Source organism: Schistocerca americana, chromosome 7 (genome assembly GCF_021461395.2).
Source record: "Schistocerca americana isolate TAMUIC-IGC-003095 chromosome 7, iqSchAmer2.1, whole genome shotgun sequence".
Classification (NCBI taxonomy): Eukaryota; Metazoa; Arthropoda; class Insecta; order Orthoptera; family Acrididae; genus Schistocerca; species Schistocerca americana.
In genome coordinates, this window is record NC_060125.1 from 90,060,987 (window position 1) to 90,088,850 (window position 27,864).

General features: G+C 44.1%; 1 protein-coding gene across 1 annotated transcript in view; it reads left to right on the forward strand.

Annotated features, from left to right (window-relative positions):
• The window catches only part of LOC124621836 (steroid receptor seven-up, isoforms B/C), a 531,170-nt gene that overhangs the window by 93,658 nt on the left and 409,648 nt on the right, over nucleotides 1-27,864 (forward strand). Inside the window, exon 2 of the mRNA XM_047147279.1 lies at nucleotides 5,395-5,544. Within this exon, the coding sequence (XP_047003235.1) occupies nucleotides 5,526-5,544 (19 nt within the window). The 5' untranslated portion in view covers nucleotides 5,395-5,525. The remainder of the gene's footprint in view (nucleotides 1-5,394; nucleotides 5,545-27,864) is intronic.

The following is a 27,864-nucleotide window of genomic DNA, read 5'->3' on the forward strand; positions in this document are numbered from 1 at the left end:
GAGGCTGACTGCAGTACAATTTTACTGCCGCCAACTTATATTTCGCGGAAAGACCACAAAGATAAGAGAGATTAGGGCTCGTACAGAGGCATACAGGCAGTCATTTTTTCCTCGTTCTGTTTGGGAGTGGAATAGGGAGAGAAGATGCTAGTCGTGGTACGAGGTACCCTCCGCCACGCACCGTGTGGTGGACTGGGGAGTATGTATGTCGATGTAGAACCAAATTCGATGCTCAGTCGGTGGCAGAAAATGGGATAGGGAGCGAACGAAACGATTTCAAACAACTTGTGTCGAAATCGGTAATGTCTTACATAGCATCATACAATCAAACATTGTTCCAGTACAAAGTGCAGGTACAGGAAAGCGAGGTAACAGTCGTATTCGAGAATCGGTGTAGCGATGGCTTCAACGACGGGAAGCGTAACGGCCATCTCCATGCGACGCTTGTGCGCCATCCTACGGGATCGTTGCTGCCAAAGGTGTAAGCTGTGCGTCGTACAAACAAATATCATCACAACTCTCGTTTTCTGATTCTGTATCTCGAGAGTGAACAAATATCAGAATTTGCGTTCAGCACTGTAGACAGCTACTACAATCTCTTTAACGGACTGTTCTGCAATTGAGTAACGGTGTTTTATTAGCTACGACGTGCAACTGATGAGCTACGGGTGTTAGTATTACGCGCTCCACTTCATGACTTCTGGTGGTATTTTCGTAAAGTAGGGATAATTTTAGTGAACCATGTGACTACTTGCTCTTCAGGTACATATCTGTTGCCAGCTGTCTTGATCGTTTGGTCAAATGCTCTTATAGGAGAAAAATAAAAGTCTCGAGCAGAGTCGCCCACTGTGGCCGAGCGGTTCTAGGCGCTTCAGTCCGGAACCGCGCTGCTGCTACGGATGCAGGTTCGAATCCTGTCTCGGGCATGGATGTGTGTGATGTCCTTAGGTTAGTTAGGTTTAAGTAGTTCTAAGTCTAGGGGACTGATGACCTCCGATGTTAAGACCCATAGTGCTTAGAGCCATATGAACCATTTGAATCTCGAACAGAGGCAAACCATTTACGTTTGAAAAAAGTCGTCTTCGTCCTGGATGGAAACTAAGTTAGGGGAAGATTATAGGAACTCTGGACTGCTGTACTGCAATGAGGAAACATAGACACTCGGAATGTGGAATTCCCGAACCTTTTGAAGACGCAGGTATTAAATTACGAATGGAAGTCCTTCGCATTACGTTCACTGAAATGTTTCAGGTTCCAGAAACCTCACATGTGAGCGTGCATTGTACCATGAATGAAATTATGTGTATCGAGAAGCTGAGGACATTGTAGGTTGTATTACTGATTGTTGGCACGTCAAAACTTAAAATTTCTGGGAAGGACATTTCATTATAGTGATTCTTAACGCAGAAGCATAAGGCACCAAGAGGCTTAGTAATGCGAAACATGATTCATCCATTACCCCGTTAAAGCAAACGAGCAGTCAAAAATTCGACGAAGGTGAATGTACACCAAAATAATAGGAAAATACTTTTTTGCAGCAGAAGTAATTCAGATTCTTCGTCTGTTTTGGGCTTACCGGGTGTACAACAAGTTGTTAAACCATTAAAAAGTGACTGGCGCTTATTACGCTGTATTGTCAGTCCGCTAGTAAGTTGAGTTCAAGTAGAAGTGGCCAACAGAAACGATTAAAAAGCTATTTTCAGACCAGGTCAAAGCTCTTACATGGCACAGACGCACGATTTGCACTTCTAACACAGCCATTTCCTGATTTTTGGCTCAATGTGAAATCTTTCTGCATAACAGCCTTGTAAAAGGCCTTGCAAGTATGAATTTACCAGAAATCGAAAGTTTTTTTTCATATCTACTATTATGCACTTCTGAAAACAAATTACTTTTCTTGGGCAATCAAAAAGTTCAATCGGGCTAGTCGAAACTGATGGAGCTCGTTCGATATGATGTTGAGAAATACTTTCTTTTGTAAAAACTAATGCTTTCCACAATTTTTACCAGTTTCATCAGTCTGTCCTTTTACCTTCCGATATAACTCTGTTTATAGGCTACGGCTTCATTCAGTTGTCCTCGAGCCCCCTGCAACTAACAGCACACTTTTTTAGTTCCCCGCAGTTGCAACTTCCCCGTTATACTGTTCGTCCTACGACAGAATTGTCATCTCTTGAAGTCAAAGACCGTGCCCATCCTTTGTGTTTGTTTCCTACAGATTTCTTCCCCCTTCGGGTGTTTCCTGATAACCATCAGCTCCATGTCGCCGGGATAGTATGCCTTAAACTTCCTTCCTCCCTTTTTAATTTACGGAGATACTTTACCATATGAAGCCATCGCGCATGAGATCTAAATTGTATGTAACTGACTTTAGGGAATCAGTTTCCAATACGTAATAAAAAGTTGAAGATTTAGGATTTATACTAGCTCAGTCAAGTAGCGTACACTAAATTTAATCTTTTTTTCGTGGTAGGTTTCTCTGCTCCAAAAGAAAATGAGGATACGCTTGTAAAAGCAGCGAACATTCGCGAGTTACGTAGTAATGGGTTGTTTGATATCAGGTTTCCTTTTCGAGGCCCTTTCGTAACTAATGTCATCGACGTCTAATATGAACAGTGCCCATCTTATTCTCCAGTAACATATTCAGCCTCGGCTTAAACATGTACTGCTCGTGTGACGATAGAAAGTAAAGAGACAACATCGAACAGTGTTCCTTAATCTGCATAATTATAGTGTCTGGTGAAGCAGAGGGCTACAAACGAAGTTATGATCGAACAGAGTTGTACATTCCTGAAGCCACAAACGATGCAGTGCGACTGTGACACATTATTAGCTTTTACTTTCTACATTGTATAATGGAGGCAATATGCTCATCTCTTTATGTTCCTGTCTCCAGAAGCGAATATATTACGCACTTCGTAAGCATCTAGTACGCTTTTTGCCCCAACTGTCTCTCTCTCTCTCTCTCTCTCTCTCTCTCTCTCTCTCACACACACACACACACACACACACACACACAGCATGAGACTCGATGGCGACGTTGAGTGCGTGTCTTTTTACGAACTTGGAATTTAAACGACAGTTTTTAGAATGTTAAATTTAGCGACTAATAAATCCAACATTTACAGTCACTCTAAGCGTCATTATCACCACCTTATTACTATGCAATGAGTACAAACTCACTCATTCGTAATAACAGGTTTTCCTTTGTTTTTGACAGTTTTGTTTAAGCGCATTTCACGCTAAATTTACCATTCTTTCCATATTTGTGACAAATTATATTTATCAAAAGGGTTGCCTAGTGTTTGCATTTTTCTGAGGTAACACAGGCTGTTGCAGAACTCAGTAGTTGACTGACGCACGACGTATGGGTTCTCAGAGACACTGAATATTTTAGAACGTTCTTTCGACACACTTTTGGAATTGGATAGTGGAATTACTGTTAAAAATGTACTTTTCATTTTGAATGCATATTTGTGAGTATAGTTGCCAAAAATTATTTTATTTTTGTTATGACTACCAAATATTTACATCACGTCTCACTATTGACTCGATTCTTCTTTAAAGGTAAGTGTGAATCATAAAATATACTAACTGGCTCTTCCAAAAACGGCCTTTTGTAATTGCCTTCGACTACGCTTCATAATGTATTATTAAAAGTTTTCTTTTCTTGTAATTAGATGCTATTTAATACATTATTCTTCTGACTGATATGAAATTATAAAAATTTTCACGTAGAACTAACCACTGCTATTGAGTACTGTAATAAATTGGTGCTATGGTTTCTATAACAGGTAACATGTCTGTGTCATATCAAATAAAATGATTTTATGTGTGGGTCCCCATTTGTAGGCGAAACTCTTCTGTTACGTTTAATGGATACAGTCCGCATCCTCTGGAGCGTTTTATTCAGTTTTATACTGAGGAAATTGTACACAGTGTGCAGTGCCTAGGAATTGGACTTGTCGTTTAAAAATGAGGATAAGGTCTTGCATATATGTGGATCTGGAAATTTTTCTGAGTTACTAGACAGTGACGTCCTATGGGTTTCAGTTCCTTCATGAATGTTTATGAACTGTTGGCTGATTATTGCCAGTAGCTAGTGAAGCGTGGTGTTTTTGGAGTTCGGCTCTTCGTCATGATATCGAGCGTGCATCTCAGCGCGCATTACCCTGAATAGTGGACACGCTCAGGTTAATAAATTTCGAAAGTTGTGCGCTACGCTAGTTTAGCGAATTGTATTTCTTTCGCTGATGTTATATCGAAATTTTACGCAGCTCCCGTGTAGGGTCCCTTGTAGTGGTTATAGGAGCTTCTTTCCAGGTATTTTTGTGCGTGTTACAGGTATGATCTCATTGTAGCGGCGACATGTAACATGTGTGCGTTCTCCAAGTACTTCGTGCATTGTTTTAATCAGCAAACAAATAACCACTGAAAAATACGTACAGTGACAGTCTCAAACCACGGAATTTAAACGCATCTACAACCATGTTGGGAATACACTTTTCCTCTCATTCCTACGTGGCGAATCCGATGCCTGAGTGCTACCCTCAATTTTCGGTACACCTTTGTATATTTCAGCTTTCGCAGTCTCTTGAAAATCCAATTGTGTCTGCAATATACGATGTCCTATAATACTGTATACCCAAATGCCCATTCAGAAGACACCTTTATTACCTGTTAATTTTATTCAGAACACTATTTTGTAAAAGTCCACATTAAAGATTCTTAATCAGACAGATTTATGAGCTTCAGTATACAGTTTGTAACTTCGTTGGTAAACAAGGTTCGAGACCGAAAGATCAAAAATTACGTTCTTGTAAAGCCTTTGGAACAAATAAGAAATGTCAGCTTTAAAGTTGAAGGGATATCTTGTTGCTAAGTCCTGTGTTAGGCCCGAGTGAGTTTAAAAATTTCGAAATCACTTATACTATTCCGCTAGAAACGGCAGTCGACATAAGTATAACCCAGACGGGTCTGCTATTGCAACAGGAGATGATCGCCTTCTGATGGGGATTCGTGCACTGCAATTTAGTAGATGATAACAAAGGGAACAAATAAAAAAGTTATACAGGGTGGACAAAATAAAACTGGCGCAAAAAGTAAATTTAGTGTCCCTTAAGATAGGCAACACAACTTACATCATCCTCACCATGGACAGAAGATGTAACTTGGGTTGTTTGTCGTAAGGTGCACCAAATATTTTCGGGGCCTGTTTATTCTGACCAGCCTGTAGATGTCAGTGTAAGCGTTAGTCGTGTTGTGTGTGCAAAATGCTGTGCTTGTTTAGTAATGACGTTGTGCTGGTGTTGATGTGTGTGCAATTAGAGTAGAGAGAGACCGCCAGACTGACTTGCGGCGAGTGTAATATCTGCAGGTTTCCATCGTTTGCAGGTTGCAAAAGCTTTTTCAAGAGAAGCGTTCGGCGCAACCTTACGTACTCGTGTCGCGGAAGCCGGAACTGTCCCATCGACCAACACCACCGCAACCAGTGCCAATATTGCCGCCTCAAGAAGTGTCTCAAGATGGGCATGAGGAGAGAAGGTGGGTACGCGCTATACGACCACAGCACAGGCCGCGAGCTCCCGACTTTGCTCGCCCCCACTCTGAACACTGTGTTCTGTGCTGTTTCGTGAGTACTCGCGCCAAACAGCGTCATTAACTTAACGCCTAATCTCTCTCTCTTTGTTCCTGTTTCCAACACTGGATATGCAAGTGCGTCAGTGTTTGTCGTCTGACCGCAAGGTGCGGTGTTTTGCAGCCTCTAGTTGCATGAAACTAAGTCACGTAAAGAAAACCTTTCAGCAGACGTTCACGGTTTCATTTCTTACTCGTGACCGCAAGGCGTTACGATAACTGGCGTGGAATGTCACTTGAAACGCATTGTGGTCATCAGTAACCAGTGAAACATCTACAAACTTTTGTTACTTACGATCCCTGTTAGTTTCGAGCAGTACATTCCCATATTCAGGTTGATTACTGCACATTGATAAAACCCACCTGAAGATGTCATGTAGCTCTCGAAACTGTCCGTGGTCGTACGTAACGAAGACATTTGTGACTTAACCAGTTATAGCTGCAAATAATCACTTAATGAAAAACTTTATTTACTAGACCATAATCACAATTATGACTTGTACCCAGATTTGGCTCATCTTAGTACGAGGCTTGCAGAAAAATACACAGTGGTCATTAAAGGATCGCTCTGGGCAGTGGAGATTGTTTCGCCATACTCTTCAATTATCACCTTTATTAGCAACTACTTCTGTGAACGATATCAAAGATTGAACTTTGTTTGCAGCGGGTACATAGTTGACACTGATGTTAACTCCCGTGATCGACATAATTTTCTAAATAACTACCATTGAAGGCACTGTATTTTACCCAGCCAAACAACCTCCAGTGCCCAATACGATGCTTTAATGACGATAACGTATCTCATTTATGTGCCTCATCTTAAGGCGAGCCCAAAATGCAGGAAACGGAAGTTAATGAATATTTCATTAAGTGACAAGGTATAATTATTTGTAGCTATATATGATTTAACATACGGTCACGATGTTCAAAGTATACATGGCGGATAATCTTTGCCGTGGCGATCTGCAGAAACTTTTTTTCACCTGATTTACTTTCGACAGTGACAGGCTATTGAGGAAGAAATTTAACATGAAAAGACCTGTAGTTAAAGTAACGAGTAATGTGTGAGAAGAGGCATCAGCTGACTCCTTGGCCTCTCACCTGTCTGTCTTTCTTGCAGCCTACTTGAGACACTTCTTATAGCAAACTCCTGCTAGCTATCCTGTAACAATAGCACCTGGACACACGCCAGCGGATTTTCTCAACCTAACCGCTCAAGAAAAACAGCGCAAGATTTCCGACACCTCACTTTCCTAGCTAAGATCTTTGGGATCAAGAATCTTTGCTGCCGGATATAGCGCCGAGCAGCAAAAGACAATGATCCCAGCGTTGGCGGGTGAGTGATTAACCACGTGAAAGATTTACCCTCAGCGTGTAGCTGGACTTGCAGAATTTTATCTGCGCACTGAAAATGTTATGCATGTTCCGGAATCACTTAATTTTCGTTAGAGATATATGATGTGTTCTCGGACCTCTTGCAACATGTTTCTTTTGCTCTTTGGTTGAGAATTTCTGCTAACACATTCATTATATGGGTAGTGCATGCTGTTATTAATTTTCCTTTACTTCTGTACTACACTTCCATTTTCCATAGATGTTGTGTAGAATAGCTCTCAGTGAAAAGTACCTTTCTCTTATGTATTTTATTGTATGTGCTTTCTTTTTTGTTTGTGAACAATGCTATGATGTTACCAGTATAAAATGTTAACTACCGCATGATTTAACTATCGGTTCGGAAAACGATATGAAAAAAAGAATCTGAATGGGTGATGATAATTTACAGCAAGTGTGTCGATGTAAGTATTTTTCTTTTCTTATGTGACTGACAATGCTACGACACCACCCTCCAGCGCTCGAAAATCTTCGAACATGGAGCCCGTATGGTAATAACAAGGTGAACCAACGAATCTTAGACAAAACGATCCGCCCGTCAAAATCTGACAGTTCTCAATTGTTCGTAAATGTTAACAGGAGCAAGATATGCTTCATTGGTAAGCCGTTAATCATTTTCAGACTTCCAGACAATCTTATAGACTTGCAGCGTTCGCAAAAGAATATCCGATTTTTCTCGCCAGCTACATCTGAAGATAATAGTGTGTATCGTAATTGTATCAGCTATTTGACAGCCACGCCTGTATAAAGGTCTCTACAAATTTCCATGCTTTACCATCTTTACGTATACGCACCTATGTCATTGCTGCATGTTTTATAATGCCATCTACCATTCATTACGTGGTAGTATCTGGCAGTGATACAGATAGCAAATTTCTTTTTGCAGATACTATTACTCTTCTTTTTGCCGTCCATTCAGTCGCTATCTTCAGCTGCCCTAAATACAAAGAAACTAATCAACTGGTTCTCTCACCACACTGTTACTTTGTGCCATTTTCTTTGCTATATCCTGCCTATGGATTATTTCTACGTTGTATCTTTTCACATCCTCTCGTTCAAATGTATGAATTTTAATTCAGCGCATTTATCGTGTTCTACTGCCGTTAACTTCGAATGCTTGCCCTCTGTTTATTAGCATTCTCATACATTCGAAATTCTCGTTTATTTTCGTCCCTTCGCACCTGCAACATCGTTTCCTGTATCCATAACTACCTGTATTAAATAATTATTTCTCTCATCTATGTGTGGATAATCTTCATTGGCTAAAGTGCTGAAGTAGTTACCAATTTAATACAGTATAACTCGATATTATTAACTATGGTTCACTTCTGACTTTCTACGCAATCAGTCTGTTTTCAAATTTGTATCAATTTATACTCGGCCTCTTGCACCTTCATGATCACTTGCAGGCCGATAGTGACTTACGACGTCAAACATGTAGCACAATTTCAGTAAAATAGTTTCAGTTTTAGCTCTGTTTGGTTCTAGTTAAGCCCACTTACCCTACTATCCGTTTTCTTCTGAAATAGTATGTACATAAAGTGCCTTGACTTTGCCGATGTCGTGAAAGCACGGGCCTGTTCGCGTCGCTGGTTCTACGTCCTCTCGAAACGGGTGAAGGTGTTTACGTAATTTCCCTTAAATACAAAACATTTTTCTGAGGTTTGTCAGTTACTCATGACTGCTCTGTTTGAGACAATAGCAGGTTACTAACCAAAATTACCCATTATGACAAGTGTTATTTCAAAGGATTTACGCTGTTCATAATAAAAGTTACGATTTAATATCTGATCCCTGGAAGGAAATAAGGAGTATAATTCAAACTGCCACAGTATCGACTTCCACTATACGACCTTTGGGCTCAATTGTAAAACAGAAGACTGCATAATCTCCACCATTGAAACTTGTATGTTTAAAAATGATCTCCAGTGTAATCCGTCTCCCAGATCGCTTCGTGGATTGTATGGATGGCGGTTAGAACGAAGGAGTAGCGGACCGTTTCGAAGAACGGAAAAGCAGCGACTCTGACGCACATGGGCGTTCATGTTAGGCCACTGTTTTCATTCGTGTATTCGCGGGTCAATAACGGATTCTGTCCCGAGAGAAATTCCGTTTGAGGTCGCGCGGAGCAGCAACGGGCCAGAGTGTCGAGAAAAGGGCCAGGTGTCGGAGATGGAATAGAAGTTGAGGGGTGACGGGTGGACTGGCAGAAAGACGTGAGATGATAACCGCCGTCCAACGGAAGACGCTAAGAGGAAGTGAGGTTGTCGGCCAACAGACCACTCGGTGGTTGTCCGGTGTAACAGGTACATGTTTATCACACAGAGCACCGTGAAACTCCCGGGTCGCGGCTCTGTATCGATGAAAACCAGTTAAATATCCACGGTTTAACGGTAACCAGTTAGCACGGGGACTAGGTCGGTCCAGAGGACTTGCATTGATTCATTATTCGGGGAAAATAATGTAGAAAAAAACGAGCGTTCTTTGAATGGTAGCCAACGTGCGGCAACGGCCAAGATCGGACAGCGAAGTCCAGACGCCAGGTGGCGAGCAAAGGAGCCCACAATCTCGTTTGGGCGGGTCGGGAAGCGCAAGGACGATGGATCATCCGCGCTCGGCGTGCGACCTTCGGCAAAAGACGTTGGGGAAGAGGGAAACGTGACAGGCAGGCGACTTGCCTGGACCGAAAGTGGTGGAACTGGTCGGTATTTGCTCCTTTAACGAGCGGCGGAACTGGTATCGACGAGGAGCAGATAGGGGTCAAAACGCGGGCCCAACCGGTCAGCCGGACAGGTCGGGCGAGCGCGCCGCTCTTCCGGCTTCCGGCGGCCGGCAAGTGTCTGGTGGACGGTGGTCAGGGGACGGGACGGCCCGTTCCCGGATCGGGACGCGTCCGTCTCTGGGAACCTCCTTTGTGGGCGCCGGGCCGCGCTGACCGTTAGCTGCCCCGCGGTCACCAGCCGCCGCTCTGGCGAGGCCCGCATATCATTAGCAGGCGCCGGAACTACCGTTAGTGAGTGGCCCGGAGGCGCCCATCTGCATATCTTAATTGTCGGTCGCGTCGGCGAATCCTGCGAGAGCTGGGGGCCCGCACCTCGGCAACTCTCTCCAGGTTTTCTCAGAACTGGTGTGTGTGTGTGTGTGTGTGTGTGTGTGTGTGCTGTGCGGCCAGCTAGAGCCGCACGCGACGCGCCGTTCCCACAGATAAACTCGCCGCCCCGATATCCCGGCATCGTTACGAGATCACGGTCTCATAGCGAATCTTACCCTGTTATAAGCTTTATGTACCGGAAGTCCGCTGCGACTGTTTCGTGACCTACGACAAACTGCAGATAATGTTCTCGTCGTATTGAGATGTAAACAAACCAAAAAGACTCTGATCTTTACCACCAGTCTGCGGTTAAGAGGTTTTCTTCTTCTTCTCGCCTCGCAATTTTTCAATAACGTGAAACAGAACTTTCTGTATAAAGTATTTCTCCAACTTGTCCGCTGCAGATCTCCTCAAATCTGAATACCAAGACAATGCTCATGCGAATGGGAGTAAATAGTAGAAGACACAACAACCGGGCCCAATTTTATAAGGTGCACTCAAATGAAAACAAGGCAGACGAAAAAAAGTAAGTAAACTGTTTATTATTTCAAAAGTAATCGCCGTGACTGTTAATACGAGTGTCATTCAATAATTAGAGAGACAAATTGGTCTGGAGAAAAAACCTTTCATTTTTACAAAACAATACTTTTTCTACTTTTCAACATAAGCCCCTTGACGTTTACGCACTTGTTCCAACGGGCCACAAGCTTTTTTTTTATACTGGCAGCAAAGAACTCTTTAACTTTATGTTTGAACCAATTTCCCACAAACTTTTTCACATCCTCGTTGTCCTGGAACCACGTAATGTCTCCTTCAGTGCACCAAACAAATGGAAATCACTAGATGCTAAATTAGGACTGAAAGGGGGATGAATCAATACTTCCCAGCCCATTTTGTCAATGGTTTCACGGGTTAGTTGAGCAATATGAGGACGTGCTTTGTCCTGCTGGATAATGACACTTCTCCTCTGAGATCCACGACCACTCTCTCTCTCATGGCCGGCTTCACCTTCTTTAAAAGCAAATCCGAGTAGTATTGGCTGTTCAATGTACGCTGCTCTTCGAGATAATCACAAAAAGTTGACCTTCAGCATTCTAAAACACCGTCAACATAACTTTTTTGCTGATGCTTGGGTTTAGAATTTTTTCTTGACAGGTGAGTGTTGGTGTGCTTCCACTCCATTCCTTGTCTTTTTGATTCTGGCTCATAATATTGAAACCAAGTTTCATCACAAGTTAAAATTTTGTTGAGTAAGTGCTCAAATTCTCTTTCATAACCTTCCTTCAGCTCTGTGAACACTCTCAACCTTGCTTCCCTGTGTAACCGCGTCAACTCCTCTGGGACCCATCTTGCACATGTTTTGCGGTACTTGAGTTTGTTATGAACTGCTCTAGTACTAACTTGAACCTTATCAACTATCATATCCACAGTCGCACGGCGGTTGGCTCGAATAATTTCATCAATTCGCGTTCCAAGGGAGAGACTTGAAACTGCAACTGAGTCGCGGCCTTTCTGAACAGCTCTATCTGTAAAAATTGGCACGATTCATACAACCTTCACCATAAGCTTCAGACATTCTACAGTATATATTCACTGGTTTCTCGCCTTCAACAAGTAAAAAAACGAATAACAGAACGTTATTCAACTGACGCGGACTCGCCATCTTGAAACGTATTTTTGAGGTTATAGACAAAGCAATGTTGATACATCATTCCAGTGAAGCCTACTTAAAGTCATAAAAGTACCAAACTTGCCCTAGTAACAGTTCTTTCCCCAGACCAATTAGTCTCTTTAATTAATTGAATGACCCTCGTACATTTATCCCACTGTGAGACGATCGATGCCTTCAAGGAAAAGTGTTTGCAGCAGCATTCAGAACCGTGACTGTACGAAAGGTCCCGAGCAGGTATGCAAATACAATTTGCAAAGTTGTCACGGGCGTGCAGCTCTTCGTCCGAAATAAATCGACTGCCTGAAGGCAGCAAACCCATACAGTACATTTGTATAAACAGGTATAGTGTTACCTATTTATCTATACAATGGTACGCTAGAGATTTGCTACTTTCTACTAACGAAGCGAAAGCCGACTGCCACAGGAACATTGCTATAAACTCCGAAATGTCCTTTTACATGTCAGAAAAATGTTCTTCCATATAACAATTTCAGACGTAAACTGTTAAAATAAATACCGTCAGTGGATTGCGAACTTTTTTTTTTTTTCTTCGAACTCGGGCCATTTATGACGGCGATTTGACGCTCTACTAACTAACCTAGCAGTAACATTCACATTAATAGCTCATAGATACGCTTTTCCCATACTCCGTAGTTCTGGTGTTACCTTTAATTATCGGTTACGCATCTTCTGCTGGACGACAGCATACAGCACGAACTAAATTGGTGTTTTGGTTGGTACTCTATCGACACACAACGTTTGGTACCGTCTGCTCTCCGCTACAGACAGCGGAAATGCCATGTGACTTACATTCTTCACATTACGGCGGTGCTGGCAATGCTGTTTATTCAGCCCCTATATGCTAAAGTCAAATTGATCGCCGTCTCACAAACCCCCGACTTCCTTTGCCATCCTTCTGTGTATTATTCTTGTCTGGTTGCCTGTGCTTTTAAACTGGTTGTGCGATAGCTCTCTCACTTATCTGATCTTACTGTCTTCGGAATTTTGCGGATGGTATTTTTCTGAAAGTCTGATGGTATGTCTCCACTCTCTTCAACACACCAGCTGCAATAATCGTTCGTTTGGCGCTCCCCCAATTCATTTTAGACATTACGATTTAGTTTGGTATGGACATAGATTTCACTGGGTGCAGTTGACTTATGTCCAATCGGCGGTACCTAGGTACCAACCCCGCCGTTTTGTGCTACCCTTTTTTTTATTCTCTTCCTTTGCGTGATGCTGAATACGTTCTAGGAAAGAACCGACAGCTGCGAATAAATACGTAGCTTACTGGAATTCCGGGGGAGATTCACAGTGGAGAAGCGTTGAGCGCCGACCTGCCGGGGTCGAGACAGCGCAGAGTGCAACAGTAGAGGGCCCTTCGCGGAAAACGCGCACAGTGCCCTGCGGCGACAAGAGGGCTGGCCGCTGGCCGCAATTGCTAATGGATTATCAATACGAGGCGCGCGGCGCCGCCGGTAATTGGATGAAGTGCGGCGGCGGCGGCGGCGGCGCCGGCGGCGGTGACTCTGCGGTTTCGCGGCCGCCGGGCACTCCGTCTCAGCGCCAGGCTGCAGCAGTCCAGCGCCGCGCACAGGGAGTTTTTCCCCTACGTGCAATCACGCAATCGGACTGCAGTCTGCAGCACAATCTTGTTGCTGGTTAACACCGACTGAGAACAAGTGTATGCCTGAACGAGGTCCTCAACGTGTTCATATCTACATCTCTGCATCTATACTCCACATGCCGCATGAAGGACTGTGGCGGAGGGTGCTTCGTGTACCACAGTGAATCTCCTGCTCCCCCCCTCCCCCCCCCCCCCCCGTGTGTCCCAGTTGCGAAAGGTACGCTGCGATTTAGAAAAGATTGCTGTATGGTGTGGCAGGTGGCAGTTGACGCTAAATAACTAAAAGTGTGAGGTGATCCACATGAGTTCCAAAAGAAATCCGTTGGAATTCGATTACTCGATAAATACTACAATTCTCAAGGCTGTCAAATCAACTAAGTACCTGGGTGTTAAAATTAAGAACAACTTCAGTTGGAAAGACCACACAGATAATATTGTGGGGAAGGCGAGTCAAAGGTTGCGTTTCATTGGCAGGACACTTAGAAGATGCAACAAATCCACTAAAGAGACACCTTACACTACACTCGTTCGTCCTCTGTTAGAATATTGCTGCGCGGTGTGGGATGCTTATCAGGTGGGATTGACGGAGGACATCGAAAGGGTGCAAAAAAGGGCAGCTCGTTTTGTATTATCACGTAATAGGGGAGAGAGTGTGGCAGATATGATACGCGAGTTGGGATGGAAGTCATTAAAGCAAAGACGTTTTTCGTCGCGGCGAGATCTATTTGCGAAATTTCAGTCATCAACTTTCTCTTCCGAATGCGAAAATATTTTGTTGAGCCCAACCTACATAGGTAGGAATGATCATCAAAATAAAATAAGAGAAATCAGAGCTCTAACAGAAAGGTTTAGGTGTTCGTTTTTCCCGCGCGCTGTTCGGGAGTGGAATGGTAGAGAGATAGTATGATTGTGGTTCGATGAACCCTCTGCCAAGCACTTAAATGCGAATTGCAGAGTAATCATGTAGATGTAGGTGAGGAAGAACGGAAGCTTTCCTGACTCGGATGGAAACTCTCTAACCTTACCGTCATAGACCTTTTGCGATCCACAAGGTGTTTCAAAATTATACCGACAAGCTTGGAAGGGATGCTGAATGTGTCTTGAGGAACAAAATGAGAATGGAAACCCGTGCCCGGAAACGCCATCCAACGACGCAACAGAGCGTCGAAGTTTTAAGGGCCGGCGACTTTGTATGTAGGTATACGAAGGGTGATTTCGTGATGATGTTACGAACTTTTAGGGATGATAAACGAGGATAAACGCGTCAACTTGAGGTAAGAGACCCTGGCCCGGAAACGAACGTGTCAAAAGCTATAAACTAAAATCGTTCTGATGCCTCTGACAGTGGAATACATGCGCCGGTACTGTTGTTGCTGACATTGTAGGATAGGCAACATTCAGAGGTGATAGTATGGACCAAAACAAGATCAAAATGCATACTTTAAGAACTATAGGCACTTGTTCCATAGAGAGGATGTGTATAAGACTATCGAAGATGAACAAGTGCTCATAGATCCTCACATATGCATTTTGGAGCTCTTGTTTACGAGACATTTTTTTCTTGTTTTCGCTATACTACCACCTCTGAAACTTGCCTACCCTACGATCTTAGCAACAACACTACCGGTATATGTATTCCACTGTCGGACGCATCAGAACGATATCAATTTTTCGACTCGTTTGTTTGTGTAGCAGGGTCGCCCCTTACCTCAAACTGATGCATTTATCCTTCTCCATGACCTCTGCAAGTTCATAACAGCATAATCAACCTGTATATCTACATACATCTACAGGAGCCAGCGCCTATAGCATCGAAGCTCTGTAGTGTGATTGGATGACGTTTACGGATACGGAATCCTATTCTCATTTTGTTTGTAAAGACACCTTCTACATCCCTTCGAAGTTTGTCAATGTTATTTTGAAACACTCTGTTTATGAAAGGGAAAAGCAATATCTTACGGGGAACCATTTTCCTGTGTAGGCTGTCTTTTTATTTTTTGTTTAACGTTTTTTAATAACCACTCTGTTTCATTGTTAGTAAATAGCTGATTTCGTCCCTATAGACATTATCAAGCTATATCTCAGCGAAACAAAAACCACAATGAATAGAGAGAGCATGATACATTCCGTTCAGGTGTGTGGAGGAAATTAACATGCGACGGCGCCCCTAAATCCGCATGAAAAATGTAAAAAATGCGACCGTTGTGGAGGTTTTGTCACTGTGCCAGCATACAACACATTAAAACCCGCTAGTGTAACTATTTAAAATGTAACTGTACGTGGCGTCTTCAGCGTGTTAAAATCAAATGGAGAGAGTGTCAAAGAACTTAACGGATAATTTCTTGTACCACTGCCAGTCATTCCATTTCCTCGGAAATTTGCGAGGGCAAAACGTCTGTATGCCTCCGTACGAACCTTGATATCTCCTGTCCTGTCTTTGCGGTTCTTAGGCGAGATGTACGTTGGTGGCTGTGGGATCGTACCGCAGTCAGCCCCAAATGCCGCTTCCGTACAGTTTCACAACAGTGTTTCCCGAAATGAACGTCTTCTTCCTTCTAGGAAATCTGGCGTAGATTATACCTAACGTTCCAAATGATTCAATTTTTCCTCTTTCTTGACATTATTCCAATAATTGTTTTAATTCTTACAACAACGTTATCAAAAAAATTAATCAATGGCCGGGAAAAAAGATCACCATTCGAGTGTGGGTTTGATCCAAAAAGACCAGCGAGTCCACGCAGCGTTTCCGTAATACTCCCGAGTTGACCGAACCTACCGGCAACAAACCTAATAACACACGTCTTAATTGCTCCGATGCCTTACTTTAATAAGACCTGGTAGGCATCCAGAAAATTCCTAAAGTACTCAAGAATGGGTCACATGAGCGTTCTGTACTTGGTGTGCTTTATAGCTGAAGAACACTGTCCCATAATTCTCCCAATAAACCCAAGTCCACCAGTCGCCTTCCCTAAAGCCAGCTCTACGTGCTCTTTCCGTTTCGTGTCGCTTTGCAACATTACGCCTACGTAACGTGACTGTGTAAAGCAGCACACCACTGATTCTGTACTCAAACTTTACAGGATTGTTTTTCCTACTCCTCTGCATAAACTTAGGTTTTTCCACATTCAGAGCGAGTATCAGTCAGCACGTCGCAGAGAAATTGTATCCGTCTTGTGTCCTCATACAGTCACATAAAGACACCTTCCCGTCCATTACAGCAAATAGTCACAGATTGCTGCTCGCCCTGTCCGGTTACAATTCCCTGACGCACTCCTGACGATACCCTTGTCTTCCGTGAGTACTCACTGTGCAGAACACCATACTGGATTTTGTTACTTATGGAAAAACTGGTAGAAGCCGACCTCGGGGAAGATCAGTTTGGATTCCATAGAAATATTGGTACACGTGAGGCAATACTGACCCTGCGACTTATCTTAGAAGAAAGATTAAGGAAAGGCAAACCTCCGTTTCTAGCATCTGTAGACTTAGAGAAAGCTTTTGACAATGTTGACAGGAATACTCTCTTTCAAATTCTGAAGGTGGCAGGGGTAAAATACAAGGAGCGAAAGGCTATTTACAATCTATACAGAAAGCAGATGGTAGCTATAAGAGTCGAGGGACATGAAAGGGAAACAGTGGTTGGGAAGGGAGTGAGACAGGGTTGTAGCCTCTCCCCAATGTTATTCAATCTGTATATTGAGCAAGCAGTAAAGGAAACAAACGAAAAATTCGGAGTAGGTATTAAAATCTATGGAGAAGAAATAAAAGCTTTGAGGTTCGCCGATGACATTGTAATTCTGTCAGAGAAAGCAAAGGACTTGGAAGAGCAGTTGAACGCAATGGACAGTGTCTTGAATGGAGGGTATAACATGAACATCAACAAAAGCAAAACGAGGATAATGGAATGTAGTCGAATTAAGTCGGGTGATGCTGAGGGAATTAGATTAGGAAATGAGACACTTAAAGTAGTAAAGGAGTTTTGGTATTTGGGGAGCAAAAAACTGATGATGGTCGAAGTAGAGAGGATATGAAATGTAGACTGGCTATGGCAAGGAAAGCGTTTCTGAAGAAGAGAAATTTGTTAACATCGAGTATAGATTTAAGTGTCAGGAAGTCATTTCTGAAAGTATTTGTATGGAGTGTGGCCATGTATGGAAGTGAAACATGGACGATAAATAGTTTAGACAAGAAGAGAATAGAGGCTTTCGAAATGTGGTGCTACAGAAGAATGCCGAAGATTCGATGGGTATATCAGATAACTAATGAGGAGGTATTGAGCAGAATTGGGGAGGAGTTTGTGAGACAACTTGACTAGAAGAAGAGATCGGTTGGTAGGACATGTTCTGAGGCATCAAGGGATCACCAATTTGGTACTGGAGGGCAGCGTGGAGGGTAAAAATCGTAGAGGGAGACCAAGAGATGACTACACTAAGTAGATTCAGAAGGATGTAGGCTGCAGTAGGTACTGGGAGATGAAGAAGCTTGCACAGGATAGAGTAGCATGGAGAGGTGCATCAAACCAGTCTCAGGACTGAAGACCACAAGAACAACAAAAATAACATCAACAACAAGAAGTATTCGAGCCACTAACATATCTGAGGACCTAATCCTCATCCGAGCTTCGTTAACATCCTGCCGTGTGGCACTGTGTCGAACGCTTCCCGGAAATACAGGAATATGGACTCTGTTTTTTTGCGCTTCATCCACGGTTCGCAGAATACAGTATTGTGCGAGAAACGAACAAGTTGAGTTTGGCACGAGCGATGTTTCCTAAATCCATGTTGATGTAGATTTAACCGACGTGTCAGGTTGCTGAAGCGAGCCAGCGAGTGGCCATCGTCACAGTGTGATGCGAGATGCCGATGAGCACTCAGTTCCGTGTTCTCGGTCAGCTCGAACGCCAAGTCCAGGTATGATCCCTCGTCCACTCGATCGTTCGCCTCGTGTTCGTGGCTGGAGTTTTTGTGGTTGTCTCAGGTACTGTCGGGATGGCCACTTTCAGTGGAAGGGTGTCCCGGACTACAACAACAGGATGCGAACAGGCCGTGAGCAGGCATCGACACGGAGCAGCAAAGGAGGCGCGCGCGGGGAAAAAACTCTGGGGCCAGCGGGCGGTCCGGCGGAGGTAAAAAGCCCGCGGGGAGGGGGAGGAGGCGCGCCCCGTGTTTACTGCAGCCCCCTCCGCTCCTCGGGGCCGTCATTAAAAACGCCGGCGGCCCGCAACCCTTCGGGCCGGGCTGGAGAAATATTGGAGGCGAATCGGCTGGACAGGCGTAGCGGCTGGGGAATCCCCGACTCTTGTGTCGGGTCGACGTCCGCGCCCTGAAGATGCGGCGGTCGCCGGGACGCCACGCACACAGACGCGCGCTCTGCCGTCCCATCCCATACAAAAGTGACAAGTGGCTTTCGCCCTCTCTCGCTTTCCCTTCAGGCTACAGTTTTTTTGTGTTTGCTCGCGTCTTTTGTGCAGTGCTCGGCGCGACTGCGTTCTTCGAAAGGGAATCCTAGTCTCGTCTTGTCTTTCCCTTTCCGGGAAGGAAAGCTCCGCACATTGCGCTGTTGTGTTCCGTGGTGGAGGCCATAAATCCTCGTCGCTGACAAAGAAACTAAAAACAGAAAAACGCTTTACCATAGCACGGAGGTATTACGCTGGCATCCGCCTTGCTTTGGTGCGAGAGAGACTATTTGAACATATATTAAAACAATGTCAGAACCGTGTACGTTTGTTCTCTCCGAGCTAAGGCGCAGTGCATGGCAAAGGATGCATTAGGTCCGAATGTTAATTCCCCTTCCCATTTTCACTCCGCTACATTTGTGGCTTTTGCACGAGGGGGAACGGTTGCTACCGTAGGCTAATGGCGAGCTATTCACTAATTTACTGCCTTAACGAAACATTCTCATTTGTATTTTTACTAGTAACGATAACGATCACTTATCACAAAAACTGGCAACGACGAAGTATTAGAAGCAATGAAAGCAGTGGTACACGAGATGGCAGAAGTGCATTGGCATGGGCAAAGAAAGCGTTCTTCAATTAAAGGCTCTGCTGCCTCCAAAAAGGAGGAGGAAATTTCCGACACTGTACATCTGGTACACAGCATTGTATGGAAGCGAAACATGGATCGTCGGTATTTCGTAGAATTGTTCCCAATTCGAGTTTCAGATGTAGTGGCATCGAAGAATGACAACAATTAAGTGCACAGGTAAAACACGAAGTGAAGAAATACTGAAAAGATTAGGTGAGAGAAGAAGTCTATGGCAGATTCCTACCAAAAGATGTCACAAAGTAGTGAGAACACCTGCTACAGTTCCCGGGAATACTTAACCTGGAACTGGATGCACCAGTAGAGCGACAAAAATAGTGCAGATGGCACAATAGTGCAACATGCAAACCAGATCACGGGTGGCGATGGGCGTGATAGTTACGTAGAGACAAAATTTTTAGCAAAACATACGAACGGATAGCACAGCGTCATATGCATTTAATCAATACATTTCTAAAGAGATTAGGAGAGTCACTAACAGATGACACACACTGCTTCCTTTGGAAAAGAATATCGCCTCATAAGGGAAGAAATAATGAATTGTGTGATTCAAAATTTGGAAGCCCGGTGACACATATTATGCCACTGTCACTCTGACTTGGAACATAAGGCTTTAACATTGTTAAGTTCAAATATTGAACTCATTAACTCATTTGCAATCACACATTCGATGCTGATATTTATATTAGATTGTTTAAACTTTCGGAGGTTGGGGTAGATCTCTGATTTTATTCTAAACCCCTTGGTGGCCAAAACTGCTTATTTCGTTGCACACTACCCAAAATTGTGATTGTACCAAAAGTGTCCTAATAAACATTTATCATCCATTTCGATATTTAAATCTAACGTATGTAACGTGCTTTCGTCTCCAGCTCATCCATGCAAACGGATAACAAGTTACGTTAATCGTCTCATAGCAGTAGCTGAGTCACGGATGGTGTAGCCACAATCTATAACAGGAAGAGAAAGTAATATTATCGTATCAAAAGTATCGGAACACTCTTGCGTAATCTGAGATTAACACTAGATGTCACGGTGGGCAGATCCACGAGTATAGGAGGAGGCCTGGCTTGCTGCGTCAGTAGAGAAGCAGTGAAAGCAGACAGGATTAGTCAGCAGAGTTTAGCGTCTTCCAATGTGGACTAAGCTGGATAATACCTGTGTAACAGATCCATCAGGATAATTTGAAGCATCAGCGGAAAAAAGGGCTAACTCTCAACTGTAAAACCTTAGAGATCAGTGTTGCCGTCTGTTGCTGGGTACGGGAACAACCAAAATTGACATTGGTCTCATCCCTAAACATCCTAATGTGCCAGTCTCCAAATCCTAAGGAGACGAGTTCGAAACCCAGTCACTTCCAGGATTTTAATCTGTCCCTTATCACATGGTTCATATCTGATAGCGTCTGTTAATGCCAAAAATTTCGAAATTTGGAAGAGCAGTTGAACGGAATGGACAGTGTCTTAAAAGGAGGATATTAGATGAACATCAACAAAAGCAAAACAAGGATAATGGAATGTAGTCGAATAAAGTCGGGTTATGCTGAGGGAATTAGATTAGGAAATGAGACACTTAAAGTAGTAAAGGAGTTTTGGTATTTGGGGAGCAAAATAACTGATGATGGTCGAAGTAGAGAGGATATAAAATGTAGTCTGGCAATGGCAAGGAAAGCATTTCTGAAGAAGAGAAATTTGTTAACATCGAGTATAGATTTAAGTGTCAGGAAGTCGTTTCTGAAAGTATTTGTATGGAGTGTAGCCATGTATGGAAGTGAAACATGGACGATAAATACTTTGGACAAGAAGAGAATAGAAGCTATCGAAATGTGGTGCTACAGAAGAATGCTGAAGATTAGATGGGTAGATCTGCAGCGGCGGCGCGCCGCAGGCAAGGACGCGGCGCTCCTACACAGCTGGCCGTGCCAGGAGCCGCCGTCCGCCTCCCAGGTTAGACACCCACCCACACCCTCCCACCGCCTCCCAAACAGCGATCGACAGCCGCAGCGTTTGCTGCTCGGGACCGCGGTCGATAAACCATCCGCGACACTCGTCACCAGCCGAGAAACCTGCTGCACTTACGATTACCTCCGAATCTAATTGTGAATTTTACCTGGTGCAGTAAAGGGGGGCTAGCGACGCCGAAAGTTTACAATTTTAGCGCGTCCTGTAATTACGTATTCGCCACGAACAGGCACTTCCTCCTACCATAAAATGTGGTGCGTTAACTCCGCATGAAACGATAATCGGTGGAGCGGGACAAAAATACGCAAAAATAAGAGACACCATAAAAAAGGTGTTGCGGTGCAACTAGATGAATGAGTATCTCTGCTTAACGCGTCAGCTGTGCAAAGAGTGATGCTTTCTAACTGAGTGGGTGTCAAACTGCAAATCTACAGAGGTTCTATTCCCATTTAATTGTAAGGTTCGCCGATGACATTGTGATTCTATCAGAGACAGCAAAGGACTTGGATGAGCAGTTGAACGGCATGGGCAGTGTCTTGAACGGAGGATATAACATGAACATCAACAAAAGCAAAACGAGGATAATGGAATACAGTCGAATTAAGTGGGGTGATGCTGAGGGAATTAGATTATTAAATGAGACACTTAAAGTAGCAAAGGAGTTTTGCTATTTGGGGTGCAAAATAACTGATGATGGTCGAAGTAGAGAGGGTATAAAACGTAGACTGGCAAATCTGGCAACGGCAAGGAAAGCGTTTCTGAAGAAGAGAAATTTGTTAACATCGAGTATAGATTTAAGTGTCAGGAAGTCGTTTCTGAAAGTATTTGTATGGAGTGTAGCCATGTATGGAAGTGGAAGTGGACGATAAATAGTTTGGACAAGAAGAGAATAGAAGCTATTGAAATGTGGTGCTTCAGAAGAATGCTGAAGATTAGATGGGTAGATCACGTAACTAATGAGGAGGTATTGAATAGAATTGGGGAGAAGAGGGGTTTGTGGCACAAATTGACTAGAAGAAGGGATCGGTTGGTAGGACACGTTCTGAGGCATCGAGGGATCACCAATTTCGTATTGGAGGGCAGCGTATAGGGTAAAAATCGCAGAGGGAGACCAAGAGATGAGTACACTAAGCAGATTCAGAAGGATGTAGGTTGCAGTAGGTACTGGGAGATGAAGAAGCTTGCACAGGATAGAGTAGCATGGAGAGGTGCATCAAACCAGTCTCAGGAGTGAAGACCACAACAACAACTACCTTGGTTCGGAGTCCAAGTTAAACTATAGGTCTTCCTATAACTAGCTGGGATAGTCATTTCAAAGGTGGGAGGAAGACAATGGCACACGCTTCCAACAGCACCATAGCAATGTGGTGTGCAACTCAAAAGCTGTAACTCTTGTTTCCTAAATACGCGTGCAACGGAAGATGGAAGTAAAATGTGAAAAAACAGTCTGGTTCCTACACCGTGATGACATTGGTAAATTTGAAGCCATCTTCCGGTGTATACACGGCGAATTGATTGAAGTTGGGCAAGTAGTCTACCTCAAGGGGCCGCAGGAGACGCGATGGGCTAAAACGTCAGTGTCGTATCCAGTGGGTCCTGCAGCAGGCAATGCAGTTCACGCTGAGGAGCCTGCAAGTTCACCAAAGAGTGCAGGGCGTGAGGGGAAGCGGTTTTTCGCAGTAAATGCTGCGCCCCCGAATTCCCTTTGGGTCGCAGGCCACCACGTGTCAGGGACTCGAAAACCGCGATATGGCCAGCGCCGGCCGGCCAATCAATACGCAATTCCGTAACCACGTTACGGCATTGTGATGGAGAGCAAAAGCCTTCGACCAAAAATGATTGAACCGAGCGCATTTGGATAATCTAATATGGCCTTTCGACGTTATTAAATTGCCTTTTATTTAAATCGCGGTGCTGCGGGTCCCCAGGCGCTGCGACACGTACAGCCGTGTGCGCAAAGCGAAAAAAAAGGCGGTGTGGTGGTGGTGGTGGGGACTTTAAGCAGTGAGCGGTCACGTCATCGCATCCCGTGTGGGCGGGGAACACTGTGCGTTATGTTATTACGCGGAGCTGCTCGGAGTGCTTATTGAGGGTAGTCGTGGAGTGTGAAGCAACAAAATAAACTGAGATAGGTCTAGAAAGAACCTCGTCTCCAAACAGGTGACTGTTGTGAGGGAGAAGATGTATCCATATAAATATTAAGTTCGGTTTTTGAAACGCTGCAGCCACTCAGCAGGAAACAGAAATGAATTACAGTTAACTAAAGATACGGCTATAAAAGATGGAACACAGACGTTCGATAAGCAATGAGAAGATTTGTCCATCAGTGGCATGGCTATGTAGAAAATATAGAAGAAAAATTTAACAGAAATTACCGCATGTGCCAATGTTCATGTGGGCATCTTTTGGTGTATGTAATCCCGAAACGTAATGTTTCAGTAATTTGTGTTTGTTACTCAGTGAATTTCCTGCTTTGACTCCTAACATACACCTGTCTTGACTAAATAACACAACAAATGAAGCTAACCGTCAACGCGTGTACGAACCTACATCTGTTGTAATCTAGCGATAAACAGAAGCATCTTACGATCGAGACAGTGTTTAAAGTGTACTTCAAAGAACAGACATCTAATTGGACAAGGGATGAGGGCATTCATCAGGATTGTATCATTCTCGTCAGCATCGTTTTGTGCGTGTGGTATTTCCTTGTTTTTCTTCGCACGCAAATATACCACCTGACGTGAGCAACGTAGAGTTTACCTCCCGTAATGTCATGAAATTTCATCGGTTGTTTGTGATTGTTTATATATGAAAAAAGCCACTGAATGTACATATCAATTTGCGTGGTGCAAGACAGGTATACTGAAATGAGTGACAAATGTTTCTGAACATTTTCCACGCATATGAAAAAATTTGTGTGTATAAGCACTTTTTCGTCACCTTTGTAACGTATACTTGAAAGACGATGTCTTGGATATCTCGTTCAGTTAATGAGCACATTCAGTCGAATTCGTTCACAGCACGTCGTATGCCATTCTGAATTTTGTAGATGACCTCCGTTTCTTCTCCTCCTTATTACGGGAATATTTCCTTCAGTTTCGTTACTAATAAGTGGGAAGTGGTCACGACTTAACTAACGGAATAACCAGATAAGTCGCACGTTAACAACAAGTGCAGACGTATGCGGAATTTGAGTTATGCTACACGTGACCATGAACGGAACGTCCAAAGACATTTTACAGACATGAACTCACAGCGGTACAATTACATAGGGACAAGCCACCGATCACTGTACAGAAGCTGTTGGTGCTTCTCGCTTCCCTAGTTGTGCCTCCTTCACTTCTTACTAATACTCTGCCTGGACCCTTCTTTGTCTTATCGCATCGCGATTCTCGTAACAGCAGTTTCTAGTTGGATAGCCTCGACACCTCTAACTGGCACTATTCTCCATCCGCTTTGTGGCCTTCTACTGCCCTTGGGTGACACGTAGCAAAGAAAATGTTAAACACTTTTCTGACCGCCCTATTGATTAAAGGTACTATCTGAAACGCTGGAAGATGGTGGTGGATGATATTCGAGTATAAAATTGAATTTTCAAGAGGAAGGGAAGTTAAAGATTCAGGAACGGGGTAGACTGACTTTCCGATAACAGTGATTTCTGTTAAAGTTAGTTTCGGTAAGTGGTATTTTTAGTTGTGATTTACGACAGTTTAAAATCACATTTCACTAATTCACGACCTGCATTCCTGCGCAGTTCACCACCGTTAAAATGTTCCTGCAGCTATTTATCACCATAGCTGTTATACTGTGATGAGTTACAGCTAGCCACTAACTGTCATTGACAAATACATCTACCAACTGGTATATCTGGCCCGGTGAACTGTATCACTGCAAAGGAGGTGATATGTTGTCCCTGTAAATGTGATCACTTATCAGGACTGAGGTTAGTATTTTCGGTAATTCAGCTGCCAAAAAGTTACGTGAGATGATATTGTTGATATTTTCAGCTATTATTCCTCAGCTGCTACATGTTAAACAAACGCTACGTTTACTGTTAAGACACTCCTACAGTCGAGTAAACGGAAGGAAATGCCTGACACTGCCAGCGGTTTTGACAGGTTTGTACCGCGAAGCGGAGATGACTGTAAGCGAAAAAAAAAAGGTCATCTGCAGAGTTCTAACGAGGCGTTGCCATAGAGATGTTTAGAGAATCGCGTTGTAGGTACGCGAAGCAGATGCGCCCAGCGGACAGAAATTCATCTCACACCGAGACTACTGAGTAGTGTCAAAGGTTTCTTCACTAATACATGCAAATGAATTTTTCTCGATATTACACTGCAAGCATATTTCATTTTATGTTTTCGTTTCTAATAGAATATAGGCAAAAAGAATACCCGGGCAGCTCTGTGTTTGTCAGCTAGTAACCTTATAACTGTGGCTTCCTCGTAGTACGAATGCCATAAGCCAGTGCTCAACTAGTGACTGAAATCACAGCCACAAATTGGTGACGTGGTATCGTGAAAAGTATGACTTCCTGATGACTTGTGGTTTGTAACGGTTACGTGATTTCTGGCCCACCTGTTTGGAGAATGGGCTGTCCTGGAAGTGCGCAACTCCGGTTCAGCGATCGATCCTGAAAGAAGAATGACATCGACAATAATATAAGGTATCAGAAATGTTTTTTAAAAAAGAAGGAAGACGCGATTACCTGGGAGTACGTTTAGGGGATCTCTATCTCTCTCTCTCCCTCTCTCTCTCTCTCTCTCTCTCTCTCTCTCTCTCTCTCTCCCCCTCCCTCCCTCCCTCCCTCCCCCCCTCACTCCCTCCCTCCCTCCCACTCCTCTGGTGAGTTCGAGTTCTAGCGTGGAGGCGGTCGTAAAGTGGGCGCCCGCCGCTCTGTACTCTGGCAGGAGAGCGAACCTTCGGCGCCGGCGCCCAGGGCAGTCCCCGCAGAAGTAATGAGCGACACGGCGCGGCACGCCAGTGCAGGGCCGTATTAGGAGCCGCGGCTGACCCTCACCTGAGGCTCACAGACAGCGCTCGCCCGTACACTGGACAGCCCCGAGTAGAGAGCCTGTATACATAGAGAGTGCCCATAGGTGAAATTTCCCGTGATTGGTTGATTAGCTTTGGCAGAAAAATGGCGTCAAACGTCTCTCGCGCTTCCTACAGGGTGTTTCAAAAATGACCGGTATATTTGAAACGGCAATAAAAACTAAACGAGCAGCGATAGAAATACACCGTTTGTTGCAATATGCTTGGGACAACAGTACATTTTCAGGCGGACAAACTTTCGAAATTACAGTAGTTACAATTTTCAACAACAGATGGCGCTGCAAGTGATGTGAAAGATATAGAAGACAACGCAGTCTGTGGGTGCGCCATTCTGTACGTCGTCTTTCTGCTGTAAGCGTGTGCTGTTCACAACGTGCAAGTGTGCTGTAGACAACATGGTTTATTCCTTAGAACAGAGGATTTTTCTGGTGTTGGAATTCCACCGCCTAGAACACAGTGTTGTTGCAACAAGACGAAGTTTTCAACGGAGGTTTAATGTAACCAAAGGACCGAAAAGCGATACAATAAAGGATCTGTTTGAAAAATTTCAACGGACTGGGAACGTGACGGATGAACGTGCTGGAAAGGTAGGGCGACCGCGTACGGCAACCACAGAGGGCAACGCGCAGCTAGTGCAGCAGGTGATCCAACCGCGGCCTCGGGTTTACGTTCGCCGTGTTGCAGCTGCGGTCCAAATGACGCCAAAGTCCACGTATCGTCTCATGCGCCAGAGCTTACACCTCTATCCATACAAAATTCAAACGCGGCAACCCCTCAGCGCCGCTACCATTGCTGCACGAGAGACATTCGCTAACGATATAGTGCACAGGATTGATGACGGCGATATGCATGTGGGCAGCATTTGGTTTACTGACGAAGCTTATTTTTACCTGGACGGCTTCGTCAATAAACAGAACTGGCGCATATGGGGAACCGAAAAGCCCCATGTTGCAGTCCCATCGTCCCTGCATCCTCAAAAAGTACTGGTCTGGGCCGCCATTTCTTCCAAAGGAATCATTGGCCCATTTTTCAGATCCGAAACGATTACTGCATCACGCTATCTGGACATTCTTCGTGAATTTGTGGCGGTACAAACTGCCTTAGACGACACTGCGAACACCTCGTGGTTTATGCAAGATGGTGCCCGGCCACATCGCACGGCCGACGTCTTTAATTTCCTGAATGAATATTTCGATGATCGTGTGATTGCTTTGGGCTATCCGAAACATACAGGAGGCGGCGTGGATTGGCCTCCCTATTCGCCAGACATGAACCCCTGTGACTTCTTTCTGTGGGGACACTTGAAAGACCAGGTGTACCGCCAGAATCCAGAAACAATTGAACAGCTGAAGCAGTACATCTCATCTGCATGTGAAGCCATTCCG